The sequence below is a fragment of the Vulpes vulpes genome, chromosome 11 (genome assembly GCF_048418805.1).
Source record: "Vulpes vulpes isolate BD-2025 chromosome 11, VulVul3, whole genome shotgun sequence".
NCBI classification, from domain to species: domain Eukaryota; kingdom Metazoa; phylum Chordata; class Mammalia; order Carnivora; family Canidae; genus Vulpes; species Vulpes vulpes.
Window position 1 is genome coordinate 100,144,794 of NC_132790.1, and position 19,417 is coordinate 100,164,210.

Consider the following 19,417-nt stretch of genomic DNA (forward strand, 5'->3'; position numbering starts at 1 on the left):
CCCATGAATAAATAAAATCTTAAAAAAAAAAAAAAAGGTCTGTTGCACACAGTGTGGATATACTGAAAAATGGCTAAGATGATAAATTTTCCATCACATGTTTTAATTATTAAATATATTATATAAATACCCAGTGGATTTGTGCTATGAATTTTGTAAAGGATAACCAATTTAAAAAATCCATCAAAATTATAGCCCTACAGACAGATGGAAGAAACAGTGGTAATAGGGTCATTATACTACTTTACTATTACCTGGTGATACTTGTGGCTTTATTTTATTTTATTTTTTTATTTTTTTACTTGTGGCTTTAAAGATCATTTGGCAAAGTGTATTTTGTTGTTGGTTTTTTTTTTCTTTTTTTTTTTTTTGGCAAAGTGTATTTTGAATACTTAATAAACATTAAAAAGGCTAGAGCCAGTTGGCCTGGTTTGAATCTCAGTTCTCTGGTTTACTGGCTGTATAACCTTAATTTCTGTTTTCTCAATCATGAAAAGATGACAAAGGGATAATAATAGTACTCATATCACAGACCATTACAATAGGGGCGCCTGGGTGACTCCGTTGGCATCTGCCTTCGGCTCAGGTCGTGATCCCAGGGTCCTAGGATCCAACCTGCATGGGGCTCACTGCTAAGCCTGGGAGCCTACTTCTCCCTCTGCCCCTCCCCTTGCTCATGCTCGCTCTCTCTCTCTCTCTCTCTCTCTCTTGCTCTCTCTCAAATAAATAACATCTTTTAAAAAGAAGACTGTTGTATTAAATGTGCTCATATATGTAAAAAATTTACAATAGTGCCTTGGCACATGATGTGCTCTACCCGATTTACCACTATTACTACCACCACTACAACCATTATTATCAATAAGGGGCTTTTCTATCACCAGTTTTAGAAACTTTTCAAAGGCAAACACTAAAAGTTGTACCCTTCTTTCTCCTAGATGTGGAGATGGATGAATGTGGGGATGGATGGAACTGGATGAGTCAGTTCTTCCTAGCAGGATGTCAATTTAACTTCTCCTCTAAGAAGACGCTAAAATTTTGGACACCTGGGTCGCTCAGTGGTTGCGTATCTGCCTTTGGCTCAGGGCGTGATCCCGGGGGTCCTGGAATTGAGTCTTCTATTGGGATCCCTGCAGGGAGCTTGCTTCTTCCCCTGCCTATCTCTTTGTGTCTCTCATGAATAGATAAATTAAAAAAAAAATTTTTTTTTTAAAAAGGGGGGACTAAAATTTGAAAGCATAATTGGGACAGAAGGCATAAAGGGATAATAAATAAAAATATAATAATGACAATATTCAATGATCTGCTTTAATAAAACATGATTTTAAAAAATACGAATGTATCATATATGGGTGGTTATTTTTATCATATAATTATTCCTTTATGAAAGGATTAACTGCAAGATTTTAAAAAGATTTTTATGTATTTGAGAGAGAGAGTGCACAAGCAGGGTGGGTGAGGGGCAGGGGGGGTGGAGGGGAAGCTGACTCCCTGCTGAGCAGGGAACCCACCCTAGGGCTTGACTTATAATACTGTTGCCATAACAGTACAACAAGCTCCCATATGCCCTTCACTTACAGATGGCCTTCAAGTTTTGCCAATTATCCCATAATATCCTTTATAGCATGAGGAATTCAATCCAAGAGCATGGATTTTTCTCAGCAGTCATGTCTACTCTCCTTCAATCTAGAAGAGTTCCTAAGCCCTTCTGTGACCTTCATTTTCTGAGATTACTCTGCGAATTGTGTTTTTCGAGCATTGTACCACACTTCCAGTTCCACATGCCCTTCTCGAATTGTCTCAATCTAGACCAACCTGTGCCTCAGTCCATGAACAGAATATAAAGCAGACCTGTGTAACTTAGGAGGCTAGGTTACAAAGGCCATACAACCTTCTCTCTGGCTCCCTTTCACATACAAACACATACACGCCCTGGGAGTCCTGAGCTGACATATAGAAAATGAAGAGACCATAGAGAAGCAGAGGTATCAGATATGCAGCCGTTCCAACCCTCAGCTGTACAAATCCTCCAGATCAGGGGTCATAGGTGTGAGTGCAGGAGCCTTCTCATGATTCTTTCTCCCAGCCTTTGAGCCACTCTAGCTGAGACCTAGTGAGCCAGGCTCTGGGCTGCACCAGCTGACAGCTTAGGACTGAGAAGGCCTGTCCCTGTTGAACCTTATCCAAATAGTAGCAAAATAAACACTGTTGTTTTAAGCCACTAGGTTTTTTAGAGTGTTTGTAACAGACCAATAGATAACTGGAAAAGTTGTAGACCCATTATTATTTTTTTAATTTTTATTTATTTATGATAGTCACACAGAAAGAAAGAGAGAGAGGCAGAGACACAAGCAGGCTCCATGCACCGGGAGCCTGACGTGGGACTCAATCCCGGGTCTCCAGGATCACGCCTTGGGCCAAAGGCAGGCGCCAAGCCGCTGTGCCACCCGGGGATCCCTGCAGACCCATTATTATGTGGAATGTTTCTCCATTTGTGCTCGCTTGAGGTTCACTCACAGTTGGGTTATATATTCCAGGCAAGATCACTTAAGTAATTTTGTGTTGGCTCACTGCATCCATCAGATAACACATGATGCCAATTTGCTCCACTACTGTTGATGTTAACTTCAATCACCTGAGTAAGGATGTGCTTCCAGGTTTCTTCACAATAAAGTTACTTTCTTCATGTATAATTATTTTGTAGAGAGATAATTTGAGACAATGTAAATAACACCTGTTATCCAACCATTTTTCATCCATAAGTCTTGCTATCCATTTATGATTCTTGCCTGAATTCATTATTTCTATGAGAACTGCAAAGTGACAATTTTATAATTTAACTGTTCCTTTGACTTTTATTAGTTGACATTATAAGGAAGGGTTTTCTATTTAGTCATTTATTTATATCATCATAGGCTGATGGCCCCTAATTTAATCAATTGATGTAATTTGTTTACCGTCATTTTTATTTTGATATATTGTCCCAGATTCAGCTGGTAAAGGTCCTTTTAAAACTTCTGTGTCCTTCTGACATGTCTCCATTATTCTCTGAATATTTCCTTACTTCCTGGCCCCAAAAGGTGTTCCTGGTTATCCCGTCCCTCCTTTGCTCCTGAAATCAGCCTTTTCTCCAAGAAGACTTGTTCCTCTTGTTGAAGAATAGTATTTAGAAACTTGGTGGCTTGTTTTGCTCATTGCTACTGGGATCATAGTGCTTCCAGGGTTTTTCTGTGGACAGAGACAAGTATATACATAGAGGGTGGTGAGTACTAATGAAAAGGAAAGGAATGTGGGAGTACAAAAAAGGAAGAGATATCTAACTCAAGGCTTCAGAGTTTTGGGGAGGGGAACAGAAATATTCTAGACAGGGATCCCTGGGTGGCGCAGCGGTTTGGCGCCTGCCTTTGGCCCAGGGCGCGATCCTGGAGACCCGGGATCGAATCCCACATCAGGCTCCCGGCGCATGGAGCCTGCTTCTCCCTCTGCCTGTGTCTCTGCCTCTCTCTTTCTCTCTGTATGACTATCATAAATAAATAAAATTAAAAAAAAAAAAGAAATATTCTAGACAGAAGATATTTATGTGCAGAAAGTCTGAGTCAAGAGAGAACATGTCATGTTTAAGGAACTAAAGTAGTTTAATATGGCTAGAGTAGAGTGGTGGAGCAGTGGTAAGAGAGCAGGATACAACATAAAGAGGGGCTTGCCAAATCTTGAGACAAAGACCCAATGAGAAATGCTAGAAATTTTAAGTTTGTCCTGAGAGCAATGGAGAATTATTAAGATTCCAAGCAAGGGATATAGGATAAAAAAATATTTTAGAACAGCTGCCTTCAATTAAAAAACAAAATTCACATACCTTCCTAAAAGGATTTTGAAATACTATGTACTTCCACATTTTAAGTCAGTATCTAATAGTTTTTATAAGTTTAAAAGTAACTTTTTAAATAGGAGGTTTAAAATAGTTTACATTTTTAAAAAGATTTTATTTATTCATGAGAGACACACACAGAGACAGAGAGAGGCAGAGACACAGGCAGAGGGAGGAGCAGGCTCCATGCAGGGAGCCCGATGTGGGACTTGATCCCGGGTCTCCAGGATCACACCCTGGACTGGAGATGGCACTAAACCACTGAGCCACCCTGGCTGCACAATATTTTACATTTTGAAAGATAAAATGGCCTTGGATTATACCTGAAATAAGTATTTTATGATATGATACTCACCAAATCTTAAAAGTCATGTGAAATTTCCATCTGTGGATTTTTATCAAATGTCATCTAAAAATCCTGTTGGTCTCAGGAACCATGAGATTACATTTATAAGTACTAACATCACTAGTCTATGTTGCCTAAGTTGTTCTGAATTCAGGGCAATTTTCACCCTTAACAAAACTATATGAGACAGGCAAAGGACTTACAGGCTTAAGATGCTTCAACTACTTGTTAGAAAAGGTTTCCAGATTTCTGCTTTTGCCAAAGATGGAGTAACAGGAACTGGATTTATCCTCCTGCTGAAACAACAACAAAAAGTCAGACAAAATATAGGAAAAAATGGTTTTGAACTATTAGATATCAAACATTAAAGGACAGTGACTTCTGAGAAACAAGAAACAAAAGGGACTAGCCCTTTGATTGCCTTGGCTTCCTGCCTTTAGAATCTCTAAATTATAGACATAAACTTAACTGTATTAATCACATTAAATGTAAATGGTCTAAATACTCCAAATAAAAGAAATTGGCAGATTAGACAAAAAAGCAAGACTCAATTATTTGCTGCCTATAAAAAAAACACTTTAAACATAAATATAGAAACAGATTAAAGAACTGCAGAAGATATACCATACCAACAACCAGTCAAGAAAGCAGGCATGCTATTTTATTTTTATTATTTCTTTTTTTTTTCCCAAAGGTTTTATTTATTTATTCATGAGAGACACAGAGGCAGAGACACAGGCAGAGGGAGGAGTGGGCTCTCTGCAGGGAGCTGGATGCAGGACTCTATCCCGGGACTCCGGGATCACGCAGATCCGTGGGCCAAAGGCAGACGTTCAATCATTGAGTCCCCACAGGCGTCCCTTATTATTATTATTTTTTAAGTAAGTTCTGGGCCAATGTAACACATGAACTCCTGACCCTAGGTAAAGAATCACATGCTCTACCAACTGAGCCAGCAGGCACTCCAAGCATGCTATTTTAATATTGGACAAATGTCAGAGTAAATGTCAGAGTAAAGAATTACCAGGGATACAGAATGTTATTTCATAATGATAAAGTGATCAATAACAATTATTATTATTTTTTTAGGATTTTTACATTTATTTATTCATAGAGACACACACACACACACAGAGGCAGAGACACAGGCAGAGGGAGAAGCAGGCTCCATGCAGGGAGCTGGACGTGGGACTCGATCCAGGGTCTCCAGGATCACACCCTAGGCTGCAGGCGGCGCTAAACCGCTGTACCACCAGGGCTGCCAGATCAATAACAATTCTAAACATTAATGACTTAGTAACAGAGTTTCAAAATACATGAAGCAAAAACTGATAGAACTATAAGAAGTTGATAAATTCACAATTCTAGTTAGAGGTTTTAGAACCCCTTTCTCAATAACTGATAGAATAAATGAACAGAAAATCTTCAAGAATATGTGTCTTGATCAATATTATCAACCAACTGGACCTATTTACCATTCCACATAACAGCAGAATACATATCCTTTTCAAGTACACACAGAACATTCACCAATAGAGACTATATTCTAAGCCATAAAGCAGACCCCAGTACATTTAAAAGGATTCAAATCATACAAAATATATTCTCTAATCACAATGGAATTAACTTAGAAACCAATAACAGAAAGAGCTCCAAAAAATCCTCAAATATTTGGAAATGGAATAACATGCTTTTAGAAAACCATGGGTCAAAGAAGAAATCAAAAAAAGAAATTGAACCCTGTTTAGAACCAAATGGAAATGAATATTTGATATATCTGAGTTTGTGGGATATCAGTAAAGTAGTTCTCAAGGGGAAATTTATAGAGCTAAATACCTTTATTAGAAAAGAAGAAAGATCTCAAACTGATGATCTCAGATTCCAGTTAAGAAAGATCTCAAACTGATGATCTCAGATTCCGGTTTTAAAAAACTCGAAAAAGAGCAAACTAAACACAAAGTAAGAAGAAGAAAGGAAATAATAATGATTAAAGTGAAAATCAACGAAATAGAAAGCAGAAAAACAATACATAAAACTAAAAGCTGTTCTTTCAGAGGGTCAATAAAATTGGTAAACTTCTATCTAGCCAGACTGTTGAAGAAAAACAGAAAACAAAATCACCAACAGGAATGAGAAATTTGATATCATCCTAGAGTCTAGACATTAAAAGAATAAAAAGAGAATATTATGAATAACACTTTGCCTATGAATTTGACAACTTAGACAAAACTGACAAATTCTTTGAAAGACACAAATTGCCAAAGCTCAGTCAAGGAATAAATAGATAACCTGAAGAGCCCTGTATCTTTTTTAAAATTTATTTTGGAGTTAAAAACCTTACTACAAAGGAAACTTTAGGCTCAGATGGCCTCATTGGTGAATTCTACGAGACATTTAAGAAAGAAATGAAACTGAGGCACCTGGGTGGCTCAGTCAGTTTGGCACCTGCCTTCAGCTCAGGTCATGATTCCTGGGTCCTGGGATAGAGCCCCACATTGGGCTCCCTGTGCTGCAGGGAGGCTGCTTCTCCCTCTGCCTCTGCCTGCTGCTCCTCCTGCTTGTACTCTCTCAATCTGTGTCAAATAAATAAGTAAAGTCTTAAAAAAAAAAAAGAATAAAAGCAATTCTATAATACCAACTCTTCTGGAAATAATTCTACACAAAATTCGTCTCTGAGGTCAGCATTACCCTGATACCAAATCCAGTTAAAGACACTACAAGAAAATGGCAAGTGAATATTCCTCATTAAGATAGATACAGACATTTGAAGGCAAGATTTAGAAAATCAAGTTCAATACATAAAAAGGAAAATATATCGGGGTGCCTGGGTAGCTCAGTTGGTTGTGCATCTGACTCTCGGTTTTGGCTCAGGTCTTGATCTCTGGGCTGTGAGATGGAGCCCCATGTTGGGCTACACACTCAGCAGGGAGTCGGTTTGAGTATTCTCTCCAAACCTGCATGCACAGGCATGCTCTCTGTTTCAAATAAATACATCTTAAAAAAAAAAAGGGAAATATATCATGATTACTTTAAGCTTATCTGGAGAATGTAGGGCTGGTTTGACATTTGAAAATCAACCAATCGGGGAGTCCCTGGTGACTCAGGGGAGGTCCCTAGGTGGCTCAGCGGTTTAGCGCCTGCCTTAGGCCCAGGGCTGATCCTGGAGTCCCTAGATCGAGTCCCGGGTCTGGCTCCCTGCATGGAGCCTGCTTCTCCCTCTGCCTGTGTCTCTGCCCCTCTCTCTCTCCCTCTCTCTGTGTCTCTCATGAATAAATAAATAAAATCTTAAAAAAAATAAAAATCAATCAATGTAACTTGCAACATTAACAAACTGGAAAAAGCAAAGTCATATAATAATCAAAAGACAGAAAAAGCACTTGGCAACATTCATTCCTCATCAAAACAGGAAGGAATAGAGGGGAACTGTCTCAACTTGATAAAGGGAATCTATGAAAAACCCACATGATATGTATGTATTATGTTTTCCCTCTAATACCATGGTTCTAGTGATATTGGACTCAGAAATTTGGGAAGTTTTGTTTTGGACTTCTTGAGTTTGGGACCCAACATGCCATCTAACATCTAACTGGGGATTTGCAGAGCAGTATGGATCTGGAGCTCAAAAGAGAGAGCTGTCATAGAGTCTATTGAAGGATATTTTAAAACTATTTAAAAAAATAAAACTAGTTTTTATTTTTTAAGCAAGTCCCGCAAGGAAACATAGGTGAAGAGTAAGATGAGAAGAGGATAGGGAATGGAAATATTGAAGAAAAGCAATACTTAAGCCTCCACCTGGAGGATATAGAAAGAGGAACAAGAAAAGGTGACTTAGTGTCAACTATCATAAAAAAAAAGACCAAGAACAATCTTATAGTGAAAGGACACCTCTTTGATATACTGTAAGAGAAATCCAGTTTCAAGGAAGAAGGAAGGGTCAACAGAGTCCAAAGTTGCAGAAGGGCTTTAGATATAAGGACGTTCTGGTTGTTGGGGATATGCTTAGCCATAAATACAGGTGACCACTAGAATATATTTAAAATAGGCATTATCTGGTATAGATGGGCTTTGGCCAATCTTTAACGTGGGCCCATCTCATTCCATTCCATTGCACTCTGGGTGGATAGTGATGCAAGCTGAGGCTCTCCTATTGGTTACTGCATTGTTCTCCCGATTGCTCATAGAGACCTACCAAGAGAGCACAGTATCCATGGCCTTAGAAACCTCAAGTGTCCATTTCTCCGCTCAAAAAAGGGTAAGTGAAATACTTTCGTTGACCGGGAGGCCCGCTAGGATTCGGGGCCTTTGTTCCTGACAGTAAGAACTGTCTATCCTTTCCCCCATCAGGTACCTGCCACCTCCTCTTCCGAGAGGCCAAATGAGCCTCGATTACTTTATTAGCGAAAAGGTGAATAAGAACACAAGTCCTGCCTCACTACCTCCGCGAAATAGCTTAGAATAAAATGAAAAAAAAAAAAAATTTTTTTTTAAAGTCTGAGTCGTCTTACTCCGGCTCCTTGATACCTGGGGCCTGACACACAGCGTGGGCTCCGCAAGGGGCCGCATCATAGTAATTGAATATTTGTTAAAAGGCTTCTTTAATCTGGAAGCCGTGCCAAGTGTCATTCATTCCCCCAACCCTCATTTAGGTTCCCAGGCCGCCAAATTTATTTTATTTATTTTATTTTATTTTATTTTATTTTATTTTATTTTAATTTAATTTAATTTTATTTTTTATTATTAATTTTTTTTCCAGGCGGCCAAATTTAATCTCTCATCTTGGCGGTCGCCAAAGAGTAGCTGGGGGGACTGCAGCCCATCTAAATAACGCTGGGTGCTGTGCAAGCAGAGCCTCGGGCCAGTGCCCCGGCCCAGCGCCCCACCAGACCGCGGCGCCCAGCCCCCTTCTCGTGCACATCCCGCCCCCGCCGTAGAACTTTTGCAGAGACGCGATCACATCTCACTCCGACGTCCCTCGCGGTGTCACGATGACACTGTCCGTAGCAGCCTTGGCCGACCCCACGCCCCTCCACCTGGGAGGAGGCCCCGCTCCCCGGAGGCTTCCCTCTCCGCTCGCCCAGCCTCTCCCCGGGGTCCAGGGCGGCGACCAGCCCCGCCCCCGCATGCTCCCAGAGGCTCGGGTCGTTCTCAGAGGGGGAGCCCTCGCGGCGGAGGAGGGGCAGCCGCCCGGTGCGGGGGCGGGACGGGAGCGGGGCTGTAAGTCGCGGGCTCCTCCCCTCGGGGCGGGCCGGAGGCGGTGGAGGCGGGGCCTGGCCTTCGGGGGCGGGGCCAGGGCCGTGCGGGGGGGCGGGCTCGGCCGGCGAAGGCGGGGCCGTGCCGTACGGGGGCGGAGCCTGCCGCGCGGGGCGTGGCCTATCATGCGGGGGGCGGGGCCGGGCGCCGCAGGCCCTTCCTCCCGCGGGCGGGCAGGCCGGAGCGACCGCAGCTTGTCTTCCAGGAGGCGGATCTCGGCGGCGGGAGGGGACCCGGAGGCGTGGCCTGCCGTGCGGGGGCGTGGCCTATCGTGCGGGGGGCGGGGCCGGGCGCCGCAGGCCCTTCTTCCCGCGGGCGGGCGGCCCGAGCGACCACAGCTTGTCTTCCCGGAGGCGGAGTCGGCGGCGGGAAGGGACCTGGGGGCGTGGCCTGCCGTGCGGGGGCGGGGCCTATCGTGCGGTGGGTGGAGCCGGGCGGGCAGGCCCGAGCGGCCCTGGGCTTCTCTTCCTGGAAGCGGACCTCGGCGGCGGGAAGGGACCCGGGGGCGTGGCCTGCCGTGCGGGGCGGGGCCTATCGTGCGGGGGGCGGGGCCGGGCGCCGCAGGCCCTTCCTCCCGCGGGCGGGCAGGCCCGAGCGACCACAGCTCGTCTTCCCGGAGGCGGAGTCGGCGGCGGGAGGGGACGGGGCGGGGCCGGGCGTGGAGGGCCCCTCCCCGGAGGCGGGCTCGCTTGGCGGCGGCGGCCCCGCGGTGTCCGCGGTCTGGCTGCGGAGCCCGACGCGCTGTGGCTCCGCCCCGTGGCCGGCCGGGGCGGAAGCGGGAGGCGGGGGCGGGGGCGGCGTGCGCGCTGTGGCCTCCTCTCCCGCGGCGCTGGGGCCCGCGCTCCGCGGCGGCTGCTGGATCCGGCTCCTCGCGGCGCCCGCCGCTCCCGCACAGGCCTCGCCCCCGAGCCCCGGCCCGCGGCGCCCGCCCCCGGCCCCCCGCCCCCCGCCCGGCCCCGATGGCTCTGTGCAACGGAGACTCCAAGGTCAGTGTCTGGCGCCGAAGCCCCGCGCCCTCCCCCGGCCCGTCCGCGCGGCCCCGCGAGCCCGGGTCGGGGCCTGGGGCAGGTGCTTTGTTGATCGCCGGCCGCTCGGGGTGGCTGCGGCCGCCGGCCCCGGCGTCGGGAGGGCGTCAGCTCCCCGCGGCCGCCTCGCCGGCCCTCGCCGGCCCTCGCCTCCCCCGCTGGGCGGCGGGCGCGGAGCCCGGGAGCGCGGCCGGAGGGCGGCGGGCGGAGGGCGGCGGGCGGCGGGCGGCGGGCGGCGGGCGGCGTGTGCGCCTGGGGCCCCCTCGGGAGCCTGGCGGCCTTTGTGGACGGCCCGTGCCCGCGGGGAGCGCCCGCCTCGGGTCTGCCCGCCTCCCGCTTTCCCGCCTGCCCTCGGCGAGGCCCTCCGCGTCCCCGGCCGCCGGCCTCGGGGTGCTCGGCGGCGAGGCCGCGTGACTGCACCCCCGCCCCGGGGGCCGCGCGGGTCAGTTCCCGGGGGCCCGGCTCGCCCGCGCCGCCGCCCTCCCCCTCGGCCTCCCAGGCCGTGCATCCCCCCCAGCCCCCGTGCATTCCTCTGCTCCCCCCGTGCATCCCCTCGTGGATCCCCCTCCCGGCCCCCGTGCATCCCCCCCGTGCATCCCCCTCCTCCCCACGTGCATCCCCCCCGCGCCCCCGTGCATCCCCCTCCTCCCCACGTGCATCCCCCTCCCTCCCGTGCATCCCCCCTCCCCCTCGTGCATCCTCCTCCTCCCCACGTGCATCCCCCCCGCCCCCCGTGCATCCCCCTCCTCCCCCCGTGCATCCCCCTCCTCCCCGCGTGCATCCCCCCGCTCCCGCGCCGCCGCCGAGGCCCGGGGAAGTGGGGGGCCCCGGGCTGCTGGGAAAGTCGCTCATTGCCGCGGGCGCTCCGGAGCGCGGTGGGGTCGCCGGAGCGCCCCGCACCCCCCCCCCCCGCCCCGACCCTCTCCTTGCGTCTCTGCTGCACCTTCGCTTTCACTTGCGTTTTTCAAATTTCCTTTGGGTCGGAGTTTCCAGACCGTCCCAGCGGGGGGGTGCGCGGGGTCGCCTGGACCCACGGGCGGGGGCGGGTCTCCGGGGGGGCCGCCCTGAGTCGCCTCCAGGTGTGCGGCGTTGGACGGGCCAGGTGGGAACCGGCGCCCTAAGGTCGTGGTGCCCGGTTGCGGCGCGGCCCTTTCCAGCTGGGCCGTGGGCGCCCCTCCCGCCCCCGCTCGCTGGTGCCCCCAAACCTTCCCGAGCCGTGGGCCGGACAGCTGAGAAGGCGGGAGGAGCGATCCGGCTCCTTTTAAACCGAGAAAACTAGAGTTTGGGCTCCGTGACGCTCTCCTCGGGGCTGTAAGGGGCTGAGGACCCCCGAGCGTGCAGCTTCTGACCCCAGGGGCAGTGTTCGCCTCCTCGTGCGGCTCTTTCCTGTACGCGAGCTCCCTTGCAAAAGCACTTTTCTCCCTTTTGAGACCTACGAACTCCTCTCCGTGCTGGTAGAGGAAATGACTGTGCTCCTGGGAGGTCTCAGACCTAATTTGCAGGCTTTGAAAAATATGAAGTGAGTGATTCGAGAAAGGGTATTTTCACCGAATTAACCGGCAGCAGAAAGTTCAAGGCTCAGTTTCCAAATTTATTTGTCTCAGGAGTATGGAGCATAAAGTTTTTTTTTTTTCCCTAGTTGATATTTTTGTCTGTTTTGTTTAACCTGCGTTGAGCCTTGATCAGTTTGATATATTTGAGCCTCAACAGAATTGCTGATTAATTTTTTTTTTCTGGTATATGAAAATTTATTGTCCTGTTTTTACCACCAAAACTTATGATCTTGGTCTTTCCTTCTTGCCTTTGTACAAGGCCAGGAGAGAGACATTGGCTACTTTGACAACTTTAAAGCGAACTCCAGGAATGTCACCTACAGCATGACCTTTGCGACCAAATCCAGCCACCAGAACCTCATCATTTTCCTCAATAAAGTTCAAACAACCATCATTGGGTACAAAGGCTGTGATCTTTGCTGTTCAAGGTCCTTGATGTTTTATAGCCTACTCAAGCATGTGTACTTTTTTTTTTTTTTGAATAACAATTAGATGTGAACTGAATTGGAAGCACCTTCAGGAGTCATCAGGGAAATAACCTATTTCATCAAATCTATTATTATTTAATGTCCTTAATATTAAACCATGATATGTCATTGATCCTAAGAAACATTTCCGGTAAAGAGGTGGGTAAACCTGGGATAACGTGCATAATAAAGTAGGTGAAATGAGATACTTCTGAGAAGTCCATCTGGAAATCTGAGTAGGCATCTCTTTTCCATAGTTTACCACCGAACCACCCTTCCCTCTGGAGTGAAGTACACGCACTGTTCCCAAGCTCACTATGTGCATCAGTTGTGGCTCTGACAGTTGTGTGTAAATCCTGGTTCATAAATTAAAGCGGAAGGAAAGAGCTGATTTTGATCCCTATTCTGGTACATTCAGTTTGTATCAGGATTTTCTAAAATGACATTTCTGCATGATACAAATTAGGAAGAGACCTAATCTATAAAAGCATTTGGGCTAATTGATTAACCAAAGCAGAGGTTATTGTTTGCTTAGTTAAGTTGATATAATGTTATTAAGAAGTTAAGATCTTATTTATTTTATTTTTTTAAAATATGGAACGCTTCATGAATTTGCGTATCATCCTTGCGCAGGGGCCATGCTAATCTTCTCTTTACCGTTCCAATTTTAGTATATGTGCTGCCGAAGTGAACACAGTTAAGATCTTATTTAATGGTTTATTTAAAAACTTTTTTACAGCTACTCAATGTTATTATAAATACCATATAGGTCAAATATTAGACGTAGTAACTACTTTCTGTTTTATTAGAGCAGGATTATCAGAATAGTGTTCTTTGGGCTACTGGTCAACTCCCACTTTTTGGCCTTATCCAAGCCTCAGACTCTTGGTTGGAGAAGTAGGACTTGCTCCATCACTTTTACTGAGATGTTGACTACAGTAAATCATACTTGGATTAGAGATGTTTTATAAGTTGATTACATGTGATATAGAATCTTTAATGACTTGTGTTAAACTTTTTTTTTTCTTGTGTTAAACTTTTAAAGTTGGCATTTTTTACACTTAAGTTTTTGAATCCAGTTGAAAGATTACGAGATTTTTTTTTTAGCCTGGGATGCATAGAGTATTAAACAACTGTACTTTTATGGTAACCCTATAGAACATATTTTTAAAGATCAAAGATGATTTTTTTTTTGCTTCATATTAATATATTCATCTAGGGGTTCACTCAGTGAAGCACCTGACTCTTGATTTCTGCTCAAGTCATTCAGAATTTCAGGGGTGTGAGCCCTGCATCAGGTTCTACCCTGGGCCTGGAACCTCCTTCAGATTCTCTCTCTCTGCATATTGCTACTGATTAAGTGGCTCTGGTATCTCAGAAAGATAGTGCCTTAAGATGTGATATTAATATAAATCAGAGTTCATGAATACAAGAAAAAAATCTCTTCTTTTTCCCTTCCCTTCTTTAAAAAAAAAATCTTGGGATCCCTGGGTGGTGCAGCGGTTTGGTGCCTGCCTTTGGCCCAGGGCACGATCCTGGAGACCCGGGATCGAATCCCACATTGGGCTCCCGGTGCATGGAGCCTGCTTCTCCCTCTGCCTGCCTGTGTCTCTGCCTCTCTCTCTCTCTCTCTATCATAAATATATAAAATAAAAAAAAAATAAAAAAAAAATCTTCATCTAGAATGTAAAAGCTGTTACAGACAAAAGGAATAGTTTTTATGGTTTCCTGTTCTTAAAAGATTTTGAAATTCCTCCAGGAACCTCAGATAGCCTTGTCTTTAGCTGGGCCAACTTGTTACTTAAGGAAGATAATTGTTTTTTAAGTATTTTTTTTTAAATGTAGGCTTGTTCTGTGCCTATTCAAATGTATTTTTTTTTTTTAAGATTTTATTTATTCATGAGACACACACACAGAGAGAGAGAGAGAGAGAAAGAGGCAGAGACACAGGCAGAGGGAGAAGCAGGCTCCATGCAGGGAGCCTGACCTGGGACTCGATCCCAGGTCTCCAGGATCAGGCCCTGGGCTGAAGGCGGCGCTAAACTGCTGAGCCACCTGGGCTGCCCTCAAATGTATTTGATACTTTTTAAAAGATTAATCATATTCCAAATTATGCTGTTTAAAGTGATGAATAATTATTTGCTAACCAGAATTACCTCTGTTATGGTGCTTACAGTGTCTTCACATTTCCTTCTAACCTAAACTGTTTAGATGCTCAAAATGAATGAAGTTCTTAGGGATAAAACATAATTCTGAAGCACTTTGTGAATCAGCAGAAGAGTAATCCATTCTTAGAATTTCGAATCTTTGTATAGCATATGTAATTCTGGGTTGTGCTGAATATTTTTTCCTGCTCATTGTGAAGTAGAGCTGTTTCTATATTTGCTTAAGAATCACAGTGGTTTGGGACGCCTGGGTGGCTCAGTGGTTGAGTATAGGCCTTGGGCCCAGGGCATGACCCTGGGGTCCTGGGATCAAGTTCCGCATCAGTCCCTCCTTACTCCTGTTTCCCACTGATCCAGCCGATGGTAGCCTAGAGGTTTGGGGCATCTTGCAAGCTGAGCAATGGTTGCGGCACTCAGGACTGGATAGAATTAGCTACCCCTGGATGCCTGTGTCCAAGATCAGGAAAGCATCTGGAAAAAGAAATGGGATATCAGTGGTTGCCTTTCAGATTGAACCTGAAGTTGGAAGTGAGAACTCTGTTCATTGCACCTGTACTATCCACAGAACTAGACACGACCATGGCAGAAGTAGAAGGATAAAGCGGAAGTGTAACAAACCCATCCTATGGTACTTTACTGCACTGACTCATAAGAATATGTTAAAAAATGAAGAATATGACATAAATGGGTAAGTGTGGGAATAATAGGTGTAAATTAGGACAGTTCTGGGCAAACTGGGCCATGTGGTCACTCTAGATACAGAGCACATATTGCCCTGAGTTTGGATCTTGATTTCAGCAGTGACATCTATTTAAAATTTGGCTGAAATTCAATTCTAATATATATATTAGAATAATTATTTCTGAGCTAATAACTTGTGTTTATAAAATTCTTAAAAATTGTCAGATTACTTTTTTTTTTTTTTTAAAGTGAGAGCAGTGTTGAAATCAAAAGGTAAAATAATTTGCTCTAACCTACCAAAACCTTTGCAGGGGATATTTCCCAAACTTCTTTTTTTTTTTTTTTTTTTTTAAAGATTTTATTTATTTATTCATGAGAGACACAGAGAGAGAGAGGCAGAGACGCAGGCAGAGGGAGAAGCAGGCTCCATGCAGGGAGCCCAACATGGGACTCGATCCCAGGTCTCCAGGATCAGGCCCTGGGCTGAAGGCGGCGCTAAACTGCTGAGCCACCCAGGGATCCCTGGACATTGGATTTTGTTTACTCTTTGTATATTATGGATAATGCTGCTGTGAATCATCTTGTGCTAGTTTTTGTGTAGACCTAAGTTTTCATTTTTTTTTGGAGATATACCTAGAGGTGGAATAGTAATTTAACCTCTTGGTGAACTGTCAGACTTTCCAAAGTGGCCGTGGTACTTTACATTTTTGTCAGCAGTGTATTAGGTTCTAATTTCTCCACATTTTTGCCAACACTTGTCCTTTTTTAAAAAGGATTCTATCCATTCATTTGAGGGAGAGACGGAGAGGGGGAGAGAGCCAGTGCACACACGTGTACAAGCAGGGAGAGGGAGAGGAACAGGCAGACTCCCCAGTGAGCGGAGCAGGAAGCTGGTTGTGGGGCTTGATCCCAGGGTCCGGGGTTCATGACCTGGACCTTAGGCAGCTAACTGAGCCACCCAGGCACCCCAACACTTGTCTTTTGGGTTACAGCCATCCTAGTGGGTGTAAAGTGGTATCCCATCGTGATTTTGATTTCTCATTTCCCTAATGACTGATGATGTTGAATATCTCTTCATGTGCTTATTGTCCATTTGTATATTTTCTTGGGGGAAATGTCTATTCAGATCATTTGCTCATCTTTGTTGTTGTTGTTTTTTTTTAAGATTTATTTGTTTATTCATGATAGAGAGAGAGAGAGGCAGAGACACAGGCAGAGGGAGAGGGAGAAGCAGGCTCCATGCAGGGAGCCTGATGCGGGACTTGAGCCCGGGACTCCAGGATCACACCCTGGGCCAAAGGCAGGCGCTAAACCGCTGAGCCACCCAGGGATCCCCATTTGCTCATCTTTGAAAGCGGGTTACTTGTCTTTTTATTGAGTTGTAAGAGTTCTTTATTCTACCGACAAGTTTTTTTTTTTTTTTTACCGACAAGTTTCTTATCAGAAAGTACACTTTGCAGATATTTTCTGCTATTCTGTGGGTTTTTACTTTCTTAATGGTGTCCTCTGATGTATAAAAGCTTATAATTTAAAAAAAAGGCTTATAATTCTGATGAAGTTCAACTATTTTCCTTTGTTACTTATCTTTATCTCATCCAAGGAGCATTTTATTGGGGAGGGGGGAATTTCAGGTTTTTATTTAAATTCTAGTTGTTAGCATGGAGTGTGGTATTAGTTTCAGGAGTAGAATTTAGTGATTTGTCACTTATATGTAATACTCAGAGCTCATCACAGCAAGTGCCCTCTAATACCCATCACCCATTTAGCCCATCCTGCTCACCTCCCCTCTAGCAACCCTCAGTTTGTGCTCTATAGTTAAGAGTCTCTTTTACGGTTTGCCTCCTAAGGAGCATTTCCTAATGATCTTGAATCTTCTGTAATTGCCTTTACTTTCTTCTAAAAGCTTTATGGCTTTAGCTCTTATATTTAGGTCTTTGATCCATTTTGTTGAGAGACCCTAAGTTACACTTTGGTGGAACATTTTCATACTGTTGCATTATTGTCATGAACTGTGAGAGATGCCCCCCCCCCCCCAACTCTGACATATGATGGGGTAAAATGAAGTACCAGACTTCCAGCTTTAGGCTGCAGAGATAACTTTTTAAAAGGTAATTAAAGGTGATTAGGAATAAAAGTGTAAACTTTTAATGGGTGGTTAATTGGATGCTTAACCCACTTAAGCGGATTTAACCTGATGGAGGCTGGTTCTGTAATGGAGCGACTCTTAGGTCGGAGAGGACGTGGGCCTGGTTTTGACACTGGCAGCGCTTGGCCGTCTGAGGCCCTGAAGGCCGAGGGCAAACAGTTGCTTATTGCCGCTTTGTTTCAGCTTGTGGAGACGGTTTGAAAAAGGTCACTAATGGGTATTTTGTTTGCTTGTTTTTACTCAGTTTAGCAGAATGTCCATAGCCGAAGTGTCCCAGGTCTTCAAGTGTACGGTGGGGCTTTTGGCAAACGTGTACACCTGTGTTCCTGCGTGTCCCTTGGCTCCGCCAGCAGCAACCACTCTTCCCTTTTCGGTAGCCAGACATTAGTTTTCCTGCTTTTGAACTTTATATAAATGGAACCGTACAGTGATTTTTTTGGCTTCTTTCACTCAGCATAATGTTTTTGAGATTTATCTAAGTTGTTGTATCAGCAGTTCGTTTGTATGGTTGCATCGTATTCCACTGTAGGATACACCAGAATTTGTTTATCCATTCGCATGTTGATGGCCGTGTGGCCTGTTACCCAGTTTTGTGGACATAGGTATTTAATATTCTTGGATAAGTACCAAAGTGTGGAATTGTTGGGTCAGAGGACAGCTCTTTATAGGTTTTGATATTTTCTGTTTTGTACAGTTGAGAATATTTAGGTCATAATAATCTACTCGATGCCTGGAAGAGATAAACATTGGTCAAGTAAAATAAACTTTTAAAACATTGCATCATGACACTTTATCCTTAGGAGTATTTTTAAAAGTACCTTGTTCAGCTGTATTTTAATGGAAATAGGATGTGGTTTGTGGGCAAACAGGCTACTTTTAGATTGGCTTTATAAACATGTGCCAGTAGAAATGAACAACTTCTTCATTTGATGATAGCAATCTGAATTTTATTTTTTAAATATTTATTTATTTTAGAAGATTTTATTTATTTATTCATGAGAGACAGAGGGAGAAGCAGGCTCCCTGTAGGGAGCCTGATATAAGACTCGATCCCAGGACCGTGGGATCATGCCCTGAACCAAAAGGCAGATGTTCAACCGTTGAGCCACCCAGGTGCCCCAGCAATCTGAATTTTATTTTTATTTTATTTATTTATTTTTAAATATTTTATTCACTTATTCATGAGAGACACAGGCAAAGGGAGAAGCAGGCTCCATGCAGGGAGCCTGATAGAGGACTGGATCCCAGGACCCCGGGATCATGCCCTGAACCAAAGGCGGACACTTGACAACTGAGCCACCCAGGTGCCCCTATATTTTCAGGTATTTAATAACATTCTTGTCAGCTTGTCTGTGAGGCATGTTACCCTGGTATGGTCAATTAGGGGTTTACCAGGCCTAGCTCTCCAGAGGTTAATAGTGCCCCTAAGTGGTTCCTCTTTCCTGATGTTTTTCCTTTATTAATTACACCTTGGGAAAAAGATAAGTATGCATTTGTGTTTGGAATTTCCAAAGCTAGAAAATCAGTGTAATGTGTATCTTAAGGACAGTGTCACAGAGAACTATATAGCCATTTTGTGTAATTTTGCCCTCCGTTCTTCTGTACTTCTCTACATGTGGCCGGGGAATGCAAAATCCCAGTAGGTTACGGATTTAGAACCTGCCCTGGGACGCCTGGGTGGCTCAGTGGTTGAGCTTCTGCCTTTGGCTCAGGTCGTGATCCTGGGGTCCTGGGATCGAGTCCCACATCGGGCTCCCCATAGGGAGCCTGCTTCTCCCTCTGCCTCTGTCTCTGCCTCTCTCTGTGTGTCTCTCATGAATAAATAAATTTAAAAATAATAATAATAAAAAAAAGAACCTGCCCTGGATGCTTGGGTGTTAAACAGTTTTTGTAAAATTTCACTTTAGCTGGTATGA

The 19,417-nt window shown here is 45.1% G+C and overlaps 1 protein-coding gene and 1 non-coding gene across 3 annotated transcripts in view; one reads left to right on the plus strand and one right to left on the minus strand.

Annotated features, from left to right (window-relative positions):
- Window positions 1–10,063: 10,063 nt before the first annotated feature.
- Window positions 10,064–19,417, plus strand: part of GMPS (guanine monophosphate synthase) — a 94,332-nt gene continuing 84,978 nt past the window's right edge. Inside the window, exon 1 of one of the 2 annotated variants that reach the window (XM_072727222.1) lies at window positions 10,064–10,450. In XM_072727222.1, coding sequence (XP_072583323.1) covers window positions 10,424–10,450 — 27 coding nt within the window. In that variant the 5' untranslated portion in view covers window positions 10,064–10,423. The remainder of the gene's footprint in view (window positions 10,451–19,417) is intronic. The other variant, XM_072727224.1, reaches the window with a different exon arrangement.
- On the minus strand, window positions 13,098–13,204 carry LOC112925426 (U6 spliceosomal RNA). Its single transcript, XR_003236119.1, has one exon. It is a non-coding gene; the product is annotated as a U6 spliceosomal RNA (small nuclear RNA).